Source organism: Oncorhynchus keta, chromosome 30 (genome assembly GCF_023373465.1).
Source record: "Oncorhynchus keta strain PuntledgeMale-10-30-2019 chromosome 30, Oket_V2, whole genome shotgun sequence".
NCBI classification, from domain to species: Eukaryota; Metazoa; Chordata; class Actinopteri; order Salmoniformes; family Salmonidae; genus Oncorhynchus; species Oncorhynchus keta.
The window spans coordinates 32,738,285-32,753,201 of NC_068450.1; the positions used below are offsets into that span (position 1 = coordinate 32,738,285).

At 45.8% G+C, this 14,917-nt stretch overlaps 1 protein-coding gene across 1 annotated transcript; it reads right to left on the reverse strand.

Moving 5' to 3' along the window:
* Positions 1–6,605: 6,605 nt before the first annotated feature.
* LOC118363404 (pre-mRNA-processing factor 19-like) lies at positions 6,606–14,907 on the reverse strand. The gene is made up of 16 exons (XM_035744232.2): positions 14,707–14,907; positions 13,936–14,085; positions 13,699–13,775; positions 13,438–13,579; positions 13,235–13,308; positions 13,051–13,116; positions 12,876–12,917; positions 12,665–12,739; positions 12,490–12,565; positions 12,278–12,387; positions 11,880–12,035; positions 8,657–8,726; positions 8,402–8,575; positions 8,033–8,115; positions 7,791–7,896; positions 6,606–7,585 (listed from the first exon to the last, which is right to left on the reverse strand). Exons 1-16 carry the CDS (start codon positions 14,723–14,725, stop codon positions 7,488–7,490), a joined length of 1,518 nt encoding a protein of 505 aa, XP_035600125.1. The 5' UTR covers positions 14,726–14,907; the 3' UTR covers positions 6,606–7,487.
* Between the last annotated feature and the right edge of the window lie 10 nt (positions 14,908–14,917).

Genomic DNA, 14,917 nt, shown 5'->3' on the forward strand with positions numbered 1-14,917 from the left:
ACTTTTGCCACTTGCTATAGACCACCCTCTGCCCCCAGCTGTGCACAGTACACCATATGTGAATTGATTGCCCACCATCTATCTTCAGAGCTCGTGCTGCTAGGTAACCTAAACTGGGACATGGTTAACACCCCAGCCATCCTACAATCTAAACTTGATGCCCTCAATCTCACACAAATGATCAATGAACCTACCAGGTACAACCCTAAATCTGTAAGCACGGGCACCCTCATAGATATCATCCTAACCAACTTGCCCTCCAAATACACCTCTGCTGTCTTCAACCAATGTCTCAGTGATCACTGCCTCATTGCCTGCATCCGTAATGGGTCTGCGGTCAAAGACCACCCCTCATCACTGTCAAACGCTCCCTTAAACTTCAGCGATCAGGCCTTTCTAAATGACCTGGCCCGGGTATCCTGGAAGGATATTGACCTCATGCCGTCAGTAGAGGATGCCTGGATATTCTTTAAAAGTGCCTTCCTCACCATCTTAAATAAGCATGTCCCATTCAAAAAAATTAGAACCAGGAACAGATATAGCCTTTGGTTCACTCCAGACCTGACTGCCCTTGACCAGCACAAAAACATCCTGTGGCGTACTGCATTAGCATCGAATAGCCCCTGTCATATGCAACTTTTCAGGGAAGTTAGGAACCAATATACACAGCCCATTAGGAAAGCAAAGGCTAGCTTTTTCAAACAGAAATTTGCATCCTTTAGCACAAACTCAAAAAAAGATCGGGGACACTGTAAAGTCCATGGAGAATAAGAGCACCTCCCAGCTGTCCACTGTACTGAGGCTAGGAAACACAGTCACCACCAATAAATCAACAATAATTGAGAATTTAAATTTAAAAAATTCTACAGCTGGCCAGGCTTTCCAACTGGCTACCCCTACCCCGGTCAACTGCCCTGCAACCCCCACAGCAACTCACCCAAGCCTCCCCATTTCTCCTTCACCCAAATCCAGATAGATGTTCTGAAAGAGCTGTAAAATCTGGGCCCTTACAATTCAGCCGGGTTAGACAATCTCTCTAAAATTATCATCCGAAAATGTTGCAACCCATCATCTGAGATTCCCCAAGATTGGTAAACTGCCGCGGACATCCCCCTCTTCAAAGGGGGAGATACTCTAGACCCAAAACTGCTACAGACATATCTATCCTACACTGCCTTTCTAAGGTCTTCGATAGCCAAGTTAACAAAGATTACCAACCATTTAGAATCCTACCGTACCTTCTCTGCTATGCAATCTGGTTTCAGAGCTAGTCACGGGTGCACCTCAACCACGCTCAAGGTCCTAAACGATATCATAACCGCCATCGATAAGAGACAATACTGCGCAGCCGTATTCGTCGACCTGGCCTAGGCTTTCGACTCTGTCAATCACCACATTCTTATCGGCAGACTCAACAGCCTTGGTTTCTCAAATGACTGCCTCGCTTGGTTCACCAACTACTTCTCTGATAGAGTTCAGTGTGCCAAATCGGAGGGCCTGTTGTCCGGACCTCTGGCAGGCTCTATGGGGGTGCCACAGGGTTCAATTCTCAGACTGACTCTCTTCTCTGTATACATCAATGATGTCGCTCTTGCTGCTAGTGATTCTCTGATCCACCTCTATGCAGACGACACAATTCTGTATACTTCTGGCCCTTCTTTGGATACTGTGTTAACTAACCTCCAGACGAGCTGCAATGCCATACAACTCTCCTTCCGTGGCACTGCTCTTAAATCCAAGTAAAACTATAAAACTAAATGCATGCTCTCCAACCGATCGCTGCCCGCACCTGCAGTCTATCACAGTGCCATCCGTTTTGTCACCAAAGCCCCATATACTACCCACCACTGCGACCTGTACACTCTCGTTGGCTGGCCCTCACTTCATACTCGTCGCCAAACCCACTGGCTCCAGGTCATCTACAAGTCTTTGCTAGGTAAAGCCCCACATTATCTCAGCACCCACCCGTAGCACGCGCTCCAGCAGCTAAATTTCACTGGTCACCCCCGAAGCCAATTCCTCGTTTGGCCGCCTTTCCTTCCAGTTCTCTGCTGCCAATGACTGGAACGAATTGCAAAAATCACTGAAGCTGGAGTCATATCTCCCTCACTAACTTTAAGCACCAGCTGTCAGAGCAGCTCACAGATCACTGCACCTGTACATAGCCCATCTGTAAATAGCCCATCCAACTACCTCACCTCATCCCCATACTGTATTTATTTATTTTGCTCCTTTGCACCCCAGTATCTCTATTTGCACATCTATCACTCCAGTGTTTAATTGCTATATTGTAATTACTTCACCACTATGGCCTATTTAACTAAAGGTAATATAAAGAATATTAAAAAATAAATAAATACAAATGTGCAGACCAGCTGGCTGGAGTGTTTACGGACATACTCAATCTCTCCCTATCCCAGTCTGCTGTTCCCACTTGCTTCAAGATGTCCACCATTGTTCCTGTACCCAAGAAAACAAAGGTAACTGAACTAAATTACTATCAACCAATAGCACTAACTGCTTTGAGAGGCTAGTTAAGGATCATATCACCTCCACCTTACCTGACATCCTAGACCCACTTCAATTTGCATACCGCCCTAATATATCCACAGATGGAGTCGCCGTCGCACTGCCCTCTCTCCTATGTAAGAATGCTGGCTCCCAAGTGGTGCAGCGCTCTAAGGCACTGCATCTCAGTGCTAGAGGAGTCACTACAGACCCTGGTTCGATTCCAGGCTGTATCACAACCGGTTTTGATTGGGAGTTCTATAGGGCGGCGCACAATTGGCCCAGCGTCATCCTTGTTAGGGTTTGGTCCGGGTAGGCCTCAGAATTTGTTCTTAACTGACTTGCCTAGATAAATAAAGGTTACATTTTTACAAAATTAAGCTCGTAGCCCTGGGTCTGAACCCTGCCCTGTGCAATTGGTTCTTGGACTTCCTGATGGGCCTCCCCCAGGTGGTGACGGTAGGAAACCACACCTCCACTACACTTATCCTCAACACTGGGGCCCCACAAGGGTGCATGCTCAGCCCCTTCTGTACTCCCTGTTCATCCATGACTGCGTGTCCACGCTCACCTCCTACACAATCATCAAGTTTGCAGACGACACAACATTAGTAGGCCTCATTAAGATAACTCCAATTTGCATACCGCCCCAACAGATCCACAGATGATGCAATCTCTACTGCACTCCACACTGCCCTTTCACACCTGGACAAAAAGAACACCTATGTGAGAATGCTATTCATTGACTACAGCTCAGCGTTCAACACCATATTGCCCTCCAAGCTCATCAATAAGCTAAGGACCCTGGGACTAAACACCTCCCTCTGCAACTGGATCCTTGACTTCCTGACGGGCCGCCCCCAGGTGGTAAGGGTAGGTAACAACACATCCGCCACACTGATCCTCAACACAGGGGCCCTTCAGGGATGCATGCTCAGTCCCCCCTTGTACTCCCTGTTCACTCATGACAGCATGGCCAGGCTCGACTACAAAACCATCCTTAAATTTGCCAATGACAACAGTGATCACCTGATCGCCGACAACGAGACAGCCTTTAGGGAGGAGGTCAGAGACCTGGCCGTGTGGTGCCAGGACAACAACCTCTCCCTCAACATGATAAAGACAAAGGAGATGATTGTGGACTACAGGAAAAAGAGGACCGAGCACACCCCCATTCTCCTCGACAGGGCTGCAGTGGAGCAGGTTGAGAGCTTCAAGTTCCTTGGTGTCCACATCACCAACAAACTAACATGGCCCAAGCACACCATGACAGTCGTGAAGCGGACACGACAAAACCTATCCCCCCTCGGGAGACTGAAAAGATTTGGCATGGGTCTTCAGATCCTCAAAAAGTTCTATAGTTGCACCATCGAGAGGAACCTGACTGTTTGCATCACTGCCTGATATGGCAATTGCTCGGCCTCCGACTGCAAGGCACTAGAGGGTAGTGCGAAAGGCCCAGTACATCACTGGGGCCAAGCTTCCTGCCATCCAGGACCTCTATACCAGGCGGTGTCAGAGGAAGGCCATAAAAATTGTCAAAGACTCCAGCCACCCTAGTCAAAGACTGTTCTCTCTGTTGCCGCACAGCAAGCAGTACCGGAGCGCCAAGTCTAGGTCCAAGAGGCTTCTAAACAGCTTCTACCCCAAGCCATAAGACTCCTGAACATATAGTCAAATGGCTACCCAGACTATTTGCATTGCCCCCCCCCACTGCTAATCTGTTTTCATCTATGCAGTCACTTTAACTCTACCTACATGTACATACTACCTCAACTAACCAGTGCCCCCGCCCATTGCCTCTGTACCGGCACACCCCTGTATATATTGTCATTTTTTACTGCTGCCCTTTAATTACTTGTTCCTTTTATCTCTTATCAGTATTTTTTGAAACTGCACTGTTAGGGGCCTGTAAGTAAGCATTTCACTGTAAGGTCTACCTGTTGTATTCGGCACATGTGACTAATACAATTTGATTACCAATGATGACAGGACAGCCGACATGGAGGTGAGGGCCCTGGTGTAGTGCCAGGAAAATAACCTCTAAATGTCAACAAGACAAAGAAACTGATCGTGGACTTCAGGAGACAGTAGAGGGAGCCCACATCGACGGGGCCGCAGCGGAGAAGGTGAAAAGCTTCAAGTTCCTCAAGAGTACACGTCACTGACAATTTGAAATGGTCCACCCACACACAGTGTGGTGAAGGCGGCGCAACAGCGCCTCTTCAACCTCAGGAGGCTTTGGAAATTTGGCTTGGCCTCTAAGACCCTTACACACTTTTACAGATGCAGCATTGAGAGCATCCTGTCAGGCTGTATCATCACTTGGTACGGCAACTACACCACCCGCAACCGCTGGGCTCTCCAGAGGGTGGTGCGGTCTGCCCAGTTCATCACCAGGGGCACACTGCTTGCCCTCCACGACACCTACTGCACCCGATGTCACAGGAAGGCCAAAAATATCAAGGACATCAACCACCCGAGCAACAGCCTGTTCACCCCGCTATCATCCAGAAGGCGAGATCAGTACAAGTGCATTAAAGCTGGGAACGAGAGACTGAAAAACAGCTTCTACCTCAAGGCCATCATACTGTTAAATAGCCATCACTAGCAATCCACCCAGTACCCTGCCCTGAACTTAGTGACTGTCACTAGCCGGCTACCACCCGGTTGCTCAACACTGCACGTTAGAGGCTGCTGCCCTATGTACAGTGCATTCGGAAAGTATTCAAACCCCTTCCCCTTTTCCACATTTTGTTACGTTACAGCCTTATTCTAAAATTGATAAAATACCCCATAATGACAAAGGTACCATAAAAATGGATACCTTATTTGCATAAGTATTCAGACCCTTTGCTATGAGACTCAAAAGGTGCACCCGGTTTCTAGGTGATCATCCTTGAGATGTTTCTACAACTTCTACAAGTCCACTTGTGGTACATTTAATTGATTGGACATGATTTGGAAAGGCACACTCCTGTCTATATAAGGTCCCACAGTTGACAAGTGCATTTCAGAGCAAGAACCAAGCCATAGAGGTCGAAGGGATTGTCCGTAAAGCTCCGAAACAGGATTGTGTCGAGGCACAGACCTGGGGAAGGGTACCAAAACATTTATGTAGCATTAAAGGTCCCCAAGAGCACAGAGCCCACCGTCATTCTTAAATGGAAGAAGTTTGGAACCACCCAGACTCATCCCAGAGCTGGCCACCCAGGCAAACTGAGCAATTGGAGGAGAAGGGCCTTGGTCAGGGGGGGGTGACCAAGAACCCGATGGTCACTCTGACAGAACTCCAGAGTTCCACTGTGCAAATGGGAGAACCTTCCAGAAGGACAACCATCTCTGCAGCATTCCTCCAATCAGGATTTTATGGCAGAGTAGCCAGACAGAAGACACTACTCAGTAAAATACCCATGATCAGCCTGCTTGGAGTTTGCCAAAAGGCACATAAAGGACTCAGACCACGAGAAACAAGATTCTCTGGTCTGACGAAACCAAGATTGAACTCTTTGTATGCCAAGAGATATTCATGGGTTGCTTTTTACATTTTTGCCCGTCTACCAATAGCTGCCCTTCATTGCGAGGCATTGGAAAACCTCCCTGGTCTGTGGTTGAATCTTTTTGAAATTCACTGCTCAACTGTGTGGGGTACAGTAGAGATGACGTAGTATTTTTTTTAAAAATCATGTTAAGCACATATTGCACACCGAGTCCACTCAACCTGTGACTTGCAAAGCACATTTCTACTTCTGAACTTATTTAGGCCATAACAAAAGGGTTGAATACTTATTGACACAAGACATTTCAGCTTTTAATATATATATAAAATTCTTATATCTTTAAAACTATGATCCACTTTGACATTATTGGGTATTGCGTGTCGGCCAATGACAAAAACAATATAAAAGTAATCCATTTTAAATTCGGTCTGTAATAACTAAATGTAGAAAAAGTCAAGGGGTGTGAATAATGTCCAAATGCACTGTACAAACAGAGCACACTGAATCTTTGTGATCAATGTCATATTGGTGCCTCTGACAGGCTGAATCGACAACTGGATTCTACAATACATTCCATTGATCAAGCAAATAGCTGGCTGTTTGTACATAAAACACTTCATTTATTGAGGTGTAAAAAGTGTGGAAGATAATTCAAGGGAATAAGTAGCCAGTAGATCCGACCTGCTTGTTTACAGCTGTACTAGGGTCAGACAGCATTTCTGTGCCAGATATGGCTCGGAAAACATCTCAATCCAGGGATGAGAAATGCATTGTACTCTGAATTGTCCCATTATCCCGACTGTTACACCAAGATTGAACGACTGCTACTTCTTACAGAAAACTGTCCTTTCTGTCCTCATGCTAGGTAGCAGAAGTTACAGCAGCCATTTTGGAATGGCATTGTTAGCCAATCAGCTCCTTTGTTGTTCAACATGAAATACCATTCCAAAATGGCTGCTGTGGCTTCTGCTACTAAAACTAGCAGTGTTCAATCTCTGTGGTGTCTTAATCTACACAAGAATGCTGTCCAACCCTGTAAGAAAGCTGGTCAGATCGCCTGGCTAAGAATTAACACAATACACGGAATTGGCATATACAATGTGACAGAGCTTAGTTAAAAACAAAAATACAATTTCAACAGAAGATTACTGTTGGTCTAACCAGCAAAGGAGAACAGAGATTTGGGGAGTTATTTATGGAGAATAAATGAAGGGGAAACCTAAATACTTCAGCACCTGTTCCTCCACCCACCCTGGGATCCTAAATAACTATAGATCAACAAATGTTTTTTTAAATGCTAAGACCATCAACTGCTGGTAAATGTGACTGAAAAGCTCCTGCCTAGGCCAGTCAACCCACTACATTCGGATCACTGGTCCATATTTCTCAAACCCCAAACCCGACTGCAGCCGAGTCAAATTTGTCGCACAGGTCTAGACCTTATCCTCTCTTCCACTTCATCTGTCTGTCTGTACTAATTTACAGGCTGTAGAACTTAAGGCTTCTGTCCATTCCCGCGGAGGAAAGGAACTGAGCATTGTCTCCAAACGCCACACCGGTCACCAGGCCAGAGTGATCTGGAAAACGAGGGAAGACAGACATGATTAAAGATGGAAAAAGAGTGACATGAAGGTGACTACTGTAAAATGTGGCATGCCCATATGACACAACTGTTCCTAACCATGTGTACATATGAATGAGTTGTTATCACTGGTGAGCAATCAAGGTCAGGTGAAGGTTGAATGTGGATATAAAATGTAAGAGGCTATGAATGTTTCTTACCGCTGAAGTTTAGGACCTCCGACCACTGCTTGCAGATGTACACCCTGATGTCAGATCCACCCACAGCCAAGTACGTACCACTCTGATCAAACACCAGAGACTTAACCTGAGAGAGAGAGAAAGGTTCCACTGAAAAACTCCACAAGAATTAACTGTGTTAATCGCAGTAAATTAATTAGCCATATCTGGCCGACAGATGGGGAATACTGTGGCTAGCAGATTGCACGGTCGCTCATTCTCACTTCGTAGTTGTTGTCCAGGGCGATGGTCTTGAAGTTCTTCAGTTTCCTCAGATCCCACAGCTTCACAGAGCTGTCCTGGGCACCTGGAGCAGAGAGAGAGACTGGGTCAGGGCATGAGAAATACATCACACTGTTTTGTCATTACATTTTAGATTGAATTGATAAACAAAGGGCTTTATTGGCATGGGAAACATGTTTACATTGCCAAAGCAAGTGAAATAGATAAGTGAAATGAACTAATCAGAAATTAACAGCAAACATTACACCTACAAGTTTAAAAGGAATAGAGACATTATGGCTGTGTACAGTGTTGTAACTATGTGCAAATAGTTCGAGTACAATCTATTGGCTCGGTGGTTGGAGACTGACCTGTGGCCAGGTAGTATCCGTTCTCAGAGAAGGCAATGGAGGTGACGGGACCGGAGTGGCCGGGGAAGTTGGCCACGTTGGTGCGTTCCTTCAGATCCCAGATCTTGATTTGGGAGTCAGCTGTTCCCGTCCCGAAAATCAGACCGTCAGGGTGGAACTGAGCACAAGTCAGAGCTGGGGAGAAGGGGGAATAAATATGTGACACAGGGAAAACCGGAACCCAGTTTCCGTATTGTCGAGTACAAACACACTTACCAACACCAGCAGCCTCATCAGTGACTTTAGTAAGGACTCGGCCAGTTTGGATGTCAGAGAAGGCCCAGTACTGAGAGAGAGAGCGAGAGAAAGAGTATTAACGCACACCCAGACGTGCCAACTTTTTAGAGTACCAGACATGGGGCAAATTGGAGATTCAAATCGCACGCCTAGCAAGTGCCAAATTGGGGTTCTTTCCCTAGCACAATCATGCACGCACTGTTTGTGAGTCTGATCACAATTATAATCAACACTAAAAGCAAAATAATTTTGAAAATAAAAACAAATGATTGGGTCGACACAGACCGCAAACTGGCTACACAAAGCTTAAGTAAGCCACGGCAAAGGGAATCTAACCGCGGTTCGCTAGGCCACAGCAAAGGAAATCTGATTGCGGTTCGCTAGGCCACAGCAAAGGGAATCTGACTGCGGTTCGCTAGGCCACAGCAAAGGGAATCTAACCGCGGTTCGCTAGGCCACAGCAAAGGGAATCTGACTGCGGTTCGCTAGGCCACAGCAAAGGGAATCTGACTGCGGTTCGCTAGGCCACAGCAAAGGGAATCTGACTGCGGTTCGCTAGGCCACAGCAAAGGGAATCTAACCGCGGTTCGCTAGGCCACAGCAAAGGGAATCTGATTGCGGTTCGCTAGGCCACAGCAAAGGGAATCTAACCGCGGTTCGCTAGGCCACAGCAAAGGGAATCTGACCGCGGTTCGCTAGGCCACAGCAAAGGGAATCTGACCGCGGTTCGCTAGGCCACAGCAAAGGGAATCTGACTGCGGTTCGCTAGGCCACGGCAAAGGGAATCTGACCGCGGTTCGCTAGGCCACGGCAAAGGGAATCTGACGTGCCAACTTTTTAGAGTACAATCTATTGGCTCGGTGGTTGGAGAGACTGACCTGTGGCCAGGTAGTATCCGTTCTCAGAGAAGGCGATGGAGGTGACGGTTCACTTGGCCACGGCAAAGGGAATCTGAACGCTGTTCGCTAGAAGAGTCCTCGGTTTCAGCCAATGTAAAGGTGCCTATTGGATTTATTTGCAACGCATAGATCATTTCAGATTTTCGAAATTGATAAAATCTCAAATCTAGTGCTAAGGCATTTTAGAAGCATTGCCTCTATAGCTAACACCAGACACTCCATTCTTCATTGTGCAGTCTTCTAAACTCTCCACTCCATTAAAACTTCTTGGTGCTAGGGGGCAGTATTTTCATTTTTGGGGAAAAAAAACGTTCCCCTTTTAAACGGGATATGTTTTTCAGGAAAAGATTCTAGAATATGCATATAATTGACAGCTGTCGATAGAAAACACTAACGTTTCCAAAACTGTAAAGATATTGTCTGTGAGTATAACAGAACTGATGTTGCAGGTGAAAGCCTGAGAAAAATGCAATCCGGAAGTGCCCCAGGTTTTGAAAGCGCTGCGTTCCACTGACTCTTTATTTGGCTGTGAATGTACCGTCAACGAGCTTACGCTGTCTGCGTATTCCCCAAGGTGTCTACAGTATTGTGACGTAGTTTTCAATTCCCGCGTAAAGTACAGAGGTAGCCATTACTCTAATCGGTCCTAGAGAAAAACGAATTGTCCCAACGGATATATTATCGAATAGATATTAGAAAAACACCTTGAGGATGGATTCTAAACAACGTTTGCCATGTTTCTGTCGATATTATGGAGCTAATTTGGAATATTTTTCGCGTTGTGGTGACCGTAATTTCAGGGCGATTTCTCAGCCAAACGTGAAGAACAAACGGAGCAGTTTCGCCTACAAAAATAATATGTTTGGGAAAAATGAACTTTGGCTATCTACCTGGGAGTCTCGTGAGTGAAAACATCCGAAGTTCAAAGGTAAAGGATTTAATTTGATTGCAATTCTGATTTCCGTGACAAGGTTGCCTGCTGCTAGCAAGGCTGTAAAGCATATTTTGAAAATCTGAGTTAATCATGGTGATTAACAATATATTTCATTTGTGATTTTCATGAATAGGGATATTTATGTCCGCTGCGTTATGCTAATTAGTTTCAGGCGATGATTACGCTCCCGCATGCGGGTTTGGGAGTCACTAGATGTTAAAGATATCTATATCTATCTATATATATATATTTTACCTTTTTTTTTATCCACAAATTTGGTGCAATTGTTTTTAGTAGCTACCATCTTGTCTCATCGCTACAGCTCCCGTACGGGCTCGGGAGAGACCAAGGTTGAAATTCATGCATCATCCGATGCACAACCAATGTGTCGGAGGAAACACTGTGCACCTGGGAACCTTGGTTAGCGCGCACTGCGCCCGGCCCACCACAGGAGTCGCTGGTGTGCGATGAGACAAGGATATCCCTACCGGCCAAACCCTCCCTAACCCGGACGACGCCAGGCCAATTGTGCGGACCTCCCGGTCACAGCCGGTTATGACAGAGCCTGGGCGCGAACCTAGAGTGTCTGATGGTACAGCTGGCGCTGCAGTACACCGCCCTTAACCAGTGCACCACCTGGGAGGCCCCAAGATGTTTATATTTGATTATACTTTTGTAATGCTTTTTGTGAAGCGGATCCTAATTACAGTTAGTCTCAGGTTGCGTGATCCTCGCAATGTTCGGTGGAAAATATAACTAATGAGACGCAGAATTAAATGTGTATCACACTCACAAATGAGAACAGGTATTTTTTTCATTTGCATTTCATTTCTTTCACATGCAAATGCGAGTGCAATTCTGGCACTTTAGAGCCCACTGAATGCCCATTTTAGGTTCTCTAATGTTCGCTAAGCTTGAAACAATTAGTGTTTACCTTTCTACAACACACAGTCAAAAATGGATTTGTCCATGTGTTTATGTACAGCTGACAGTCTGCAAACTCAACATCACAACAAACAGGAGGATGGGCGGACATGTCCAATAATGATGTATTAATCATCATGTCCGTTGACACAAACTCGGTACATGTCTGTGTGTTGCAATTCAAAAATCAGTAGGTTAGATTTACCTTATTACAATGTAAAAAATAACAATAATAATAATTAGGCACTATTAATTTCTGCGTACTTTTAACTCTGATCTCGTACCTGCGTACATGGACAGAGAATCGCGTTGGTACGCAAAACGCGTGCATGTTGGCCGGTCTGCACATCCACCAACAGAGGTGCCATCATTTACTATTGACAACAGTACAGCTGGTGCATTCATTACGGTGGGGTCGGGTGCTGGGACAATACGGGGGACTGACCTGGTCCTCGGAGGAGCTAAGCAGGTAGTCTCCGGTGGCGTGAAGTGACAGCCCGGTCACGCTCGCCTCGTGAGCTCTCACCACCTGGACACAGTTGCCCGCGGTAACAGACCACACCCGGATGGTGCTGTCTGGAGAGGCAGAGAACACCACCGACTGGAGAGGAAAGAAAGACAGAAAATGTAAATAAATTAAATAGTGTGGAAGGAAATTAGGCAAGTTAGTTGGTGCAGGTTACAAACTAGAACACAGCACATGTTCAACCAGGTACACAGATCAAGTAAACTCTGTTACTTAGAATTTCACTGAATGCCCAATGCTACTTCATACAGAGGTTCTCTTAGATCCTATGTTCTAGAAGTTCCACCCAAGACAGGTGAATAGACACGTATTGTTACCTGGGAGGGGTGGTAGATGACAGAGGTCACCTTCTTGGTGTGACCCTTGAGAGTGGCGATGATCTGCTCCTCCTTCTTATCAAACACAACCACGTTCTTATCAGCCCCTCCTGGCAACACAGAATACAGTCATCATGTACACTGTTTAGATATGCAAGAAAAAGAGATGTGGGGGAGAATTAAAAATATATATTTTTAAAGAGGTTGCTTACCAGTGAGTACTTTGTTAGTATCTGAAGGACAGAGGTCCATACACAGGATTCCTGGGACACTGGCGCTATGAAGACCCTGAGAGATTCAAAAGAACACAGTTCAGGGCAACCTTGGATAGTACTCAGCAGCTCAGTCAGTCCAACTACAGGTTATTAGACAGACAGTAGTACTCACAGCGTGGGAAGCCACTTGTCGGTACTTGCTCAGATCCTCAGCCCTGACCAGTTCCTCTGGCACAGTCTTGCCTCTCTGGTTAGGGAGTGAGAAGGGAGTAGTGAGCAAACAAAGGACTACACGAGAGGGTGTATTAAAAGATTGAGTGGTTTGATCATCCATCTGTGCAATCCTACAACGCATTAGACAACTTCCTGAATTAAAATCTGACCTTCTTTCGCTCTGTGGTAAGGACGGTGGCCTTATCTTGGAGCTGAAAACAGAGCAGCAAGAAAGATGTTAATAATCACAATTCAATGAATAACAAATCCATTCCCATATTGGGAGGGTCACAGTAATGAGAACACTAATCACAGGGGATTAGGAGTGGGGGAAAAATATCTTACCTTCTGGATGATTTCTGGGGTCATTCCCACCTGCTCACTAACCTCCATGGGCTCCCCACCTGCACCCTGCGAGAGATAAACCAACACAGAGAAGACAAGTTAGAAAAGAGAGACAGCATGTATCCTCAGTCTCTGATGGACAGGAATCCTGTTTGATGGATGGGAATCTTGGTCAACCACTCACCCCAGTGGCTGGCTGAGAGGCAGGCATAGCCTGAGGGGCGACCAATCCGGCTTGGGGCTTCAGTGTGGCCAGTGCTGTAGAATGGGAGAATGGGAACAGAGTAAGCATTGACCTTCACAGGTCAGTGAAGGAGAGAAGATGAGGGAGAAAAATAACTTCAGCCTATTGAGAACCCCACCAAGGCTCCCGTGGCTCTCTCTTACCCTCTCTGGCTGCAGTGACCTCCTTGGTGAGACGGGCAATGACTCTGCAGGCTGCATCATGCTGGTAGAGGGCGTGAGACAGCTCCTGGCGAGTCGTCTGCAGCTGCTGCCTCAGAGTGAAACTGTGGAGCATCACCGCATCCTTGAAAGAGAGAGAGGGGGAAGACATTGAGGGAGAGATTCAACACGACTGAGGAACAGTACTTGGCTGTAACACTGTCCACAGTCAGAGCACAAACTCCAGACAATCTAGACACTCACCCACTCATCTTGCAGAGACTTGAGTATGGCAGGAATACTGGTAGCGGAGGCAGCCTTTGGTCGGATAGGATGAGACACTGGGCACAGAAGAAAGGGCAGCAAAAACAATGATTTCAAATTAAAAAAACTAAATATTTGAAAACACAATTTAGTTATCCTTATGCCAAAACTAAAATCAGTTTGATGTGATTGACCTTACACGATTACGTTAACAGTCTACTCCTGCCCTCTGTTTACCTTTAATATCGATAAGTTGCTCTTCGGACAGTGGTTGGCCGTTCATGGGGTCAACGCCATTCTCCGCGATGAACTTCTCGATCAGTCGGCGCTCGAACACCTGGTTGGACACCGGGGACACGCAGGGGTGCTCCGGGACCTCATTGGAAACTGAGTAGGGGAGGAAGATTAAATCAACGTGGCCTCAGAGCATTCCATATTATTCTACACACTCAAATGTGTACTTTTAAGTATCGTAGTTTCAAAACGTAATGTTACCAATTTGCAAAACGTAGGATATGCTACGATGTACCTTACGCTAGCTAGGCAGCTAATGCTAACGTTAGCTAGCTCTAGGGGTTCAGATTAAAGGGTTAGCTAATATAGTAAGGAGTTGCAAAGTGGCTAAACAGTAGTAAGTTGCTGCGAAGTTGCTACAATGCTTAAGTTGTCCGTGATGAGATTGAAAAACAACCTTTTGGTTGCTATACGTTTGCGTATTGAAATTTCAAACCTAACTTAACATAAACTAATTTGAGAGTCCCGGATGTACGTTTACTATGTTACGTCTAGTCTGAGACTAGTCTTCTAAGTGGATAGTACAATTTTTATTTCATGAATAGATCCAATACTTTTACGGTTAACTAATATAGCTAAATAGTAAGCCACCATGAATACCATGTTGTGACAGATTACAATCAACTACAAGCAAACGTTAGCTTCCTAGCGTTGCACACTGTTAGCTAGCCAATGCTAACGTTAGCTATTTATGGAGAAGCATGTTCAACTTACTTGCGCAAACCAAAGACATCTTTCAAGTGCACGTCCCTCCACAGCCAAGCACGAACCGTTGGTGTTACTTTGATGGCAAACTATCTTGAAATGTTTTGCCTAAAAGGCAACTAACGTTATTGTGCCTACTTTATTTTTGGTCCAATGTTGCACGCTGGCGTTTCATTGCCGCTTCAAAAACATTGCATGCTGGGATAGTAGTATCAGTTCT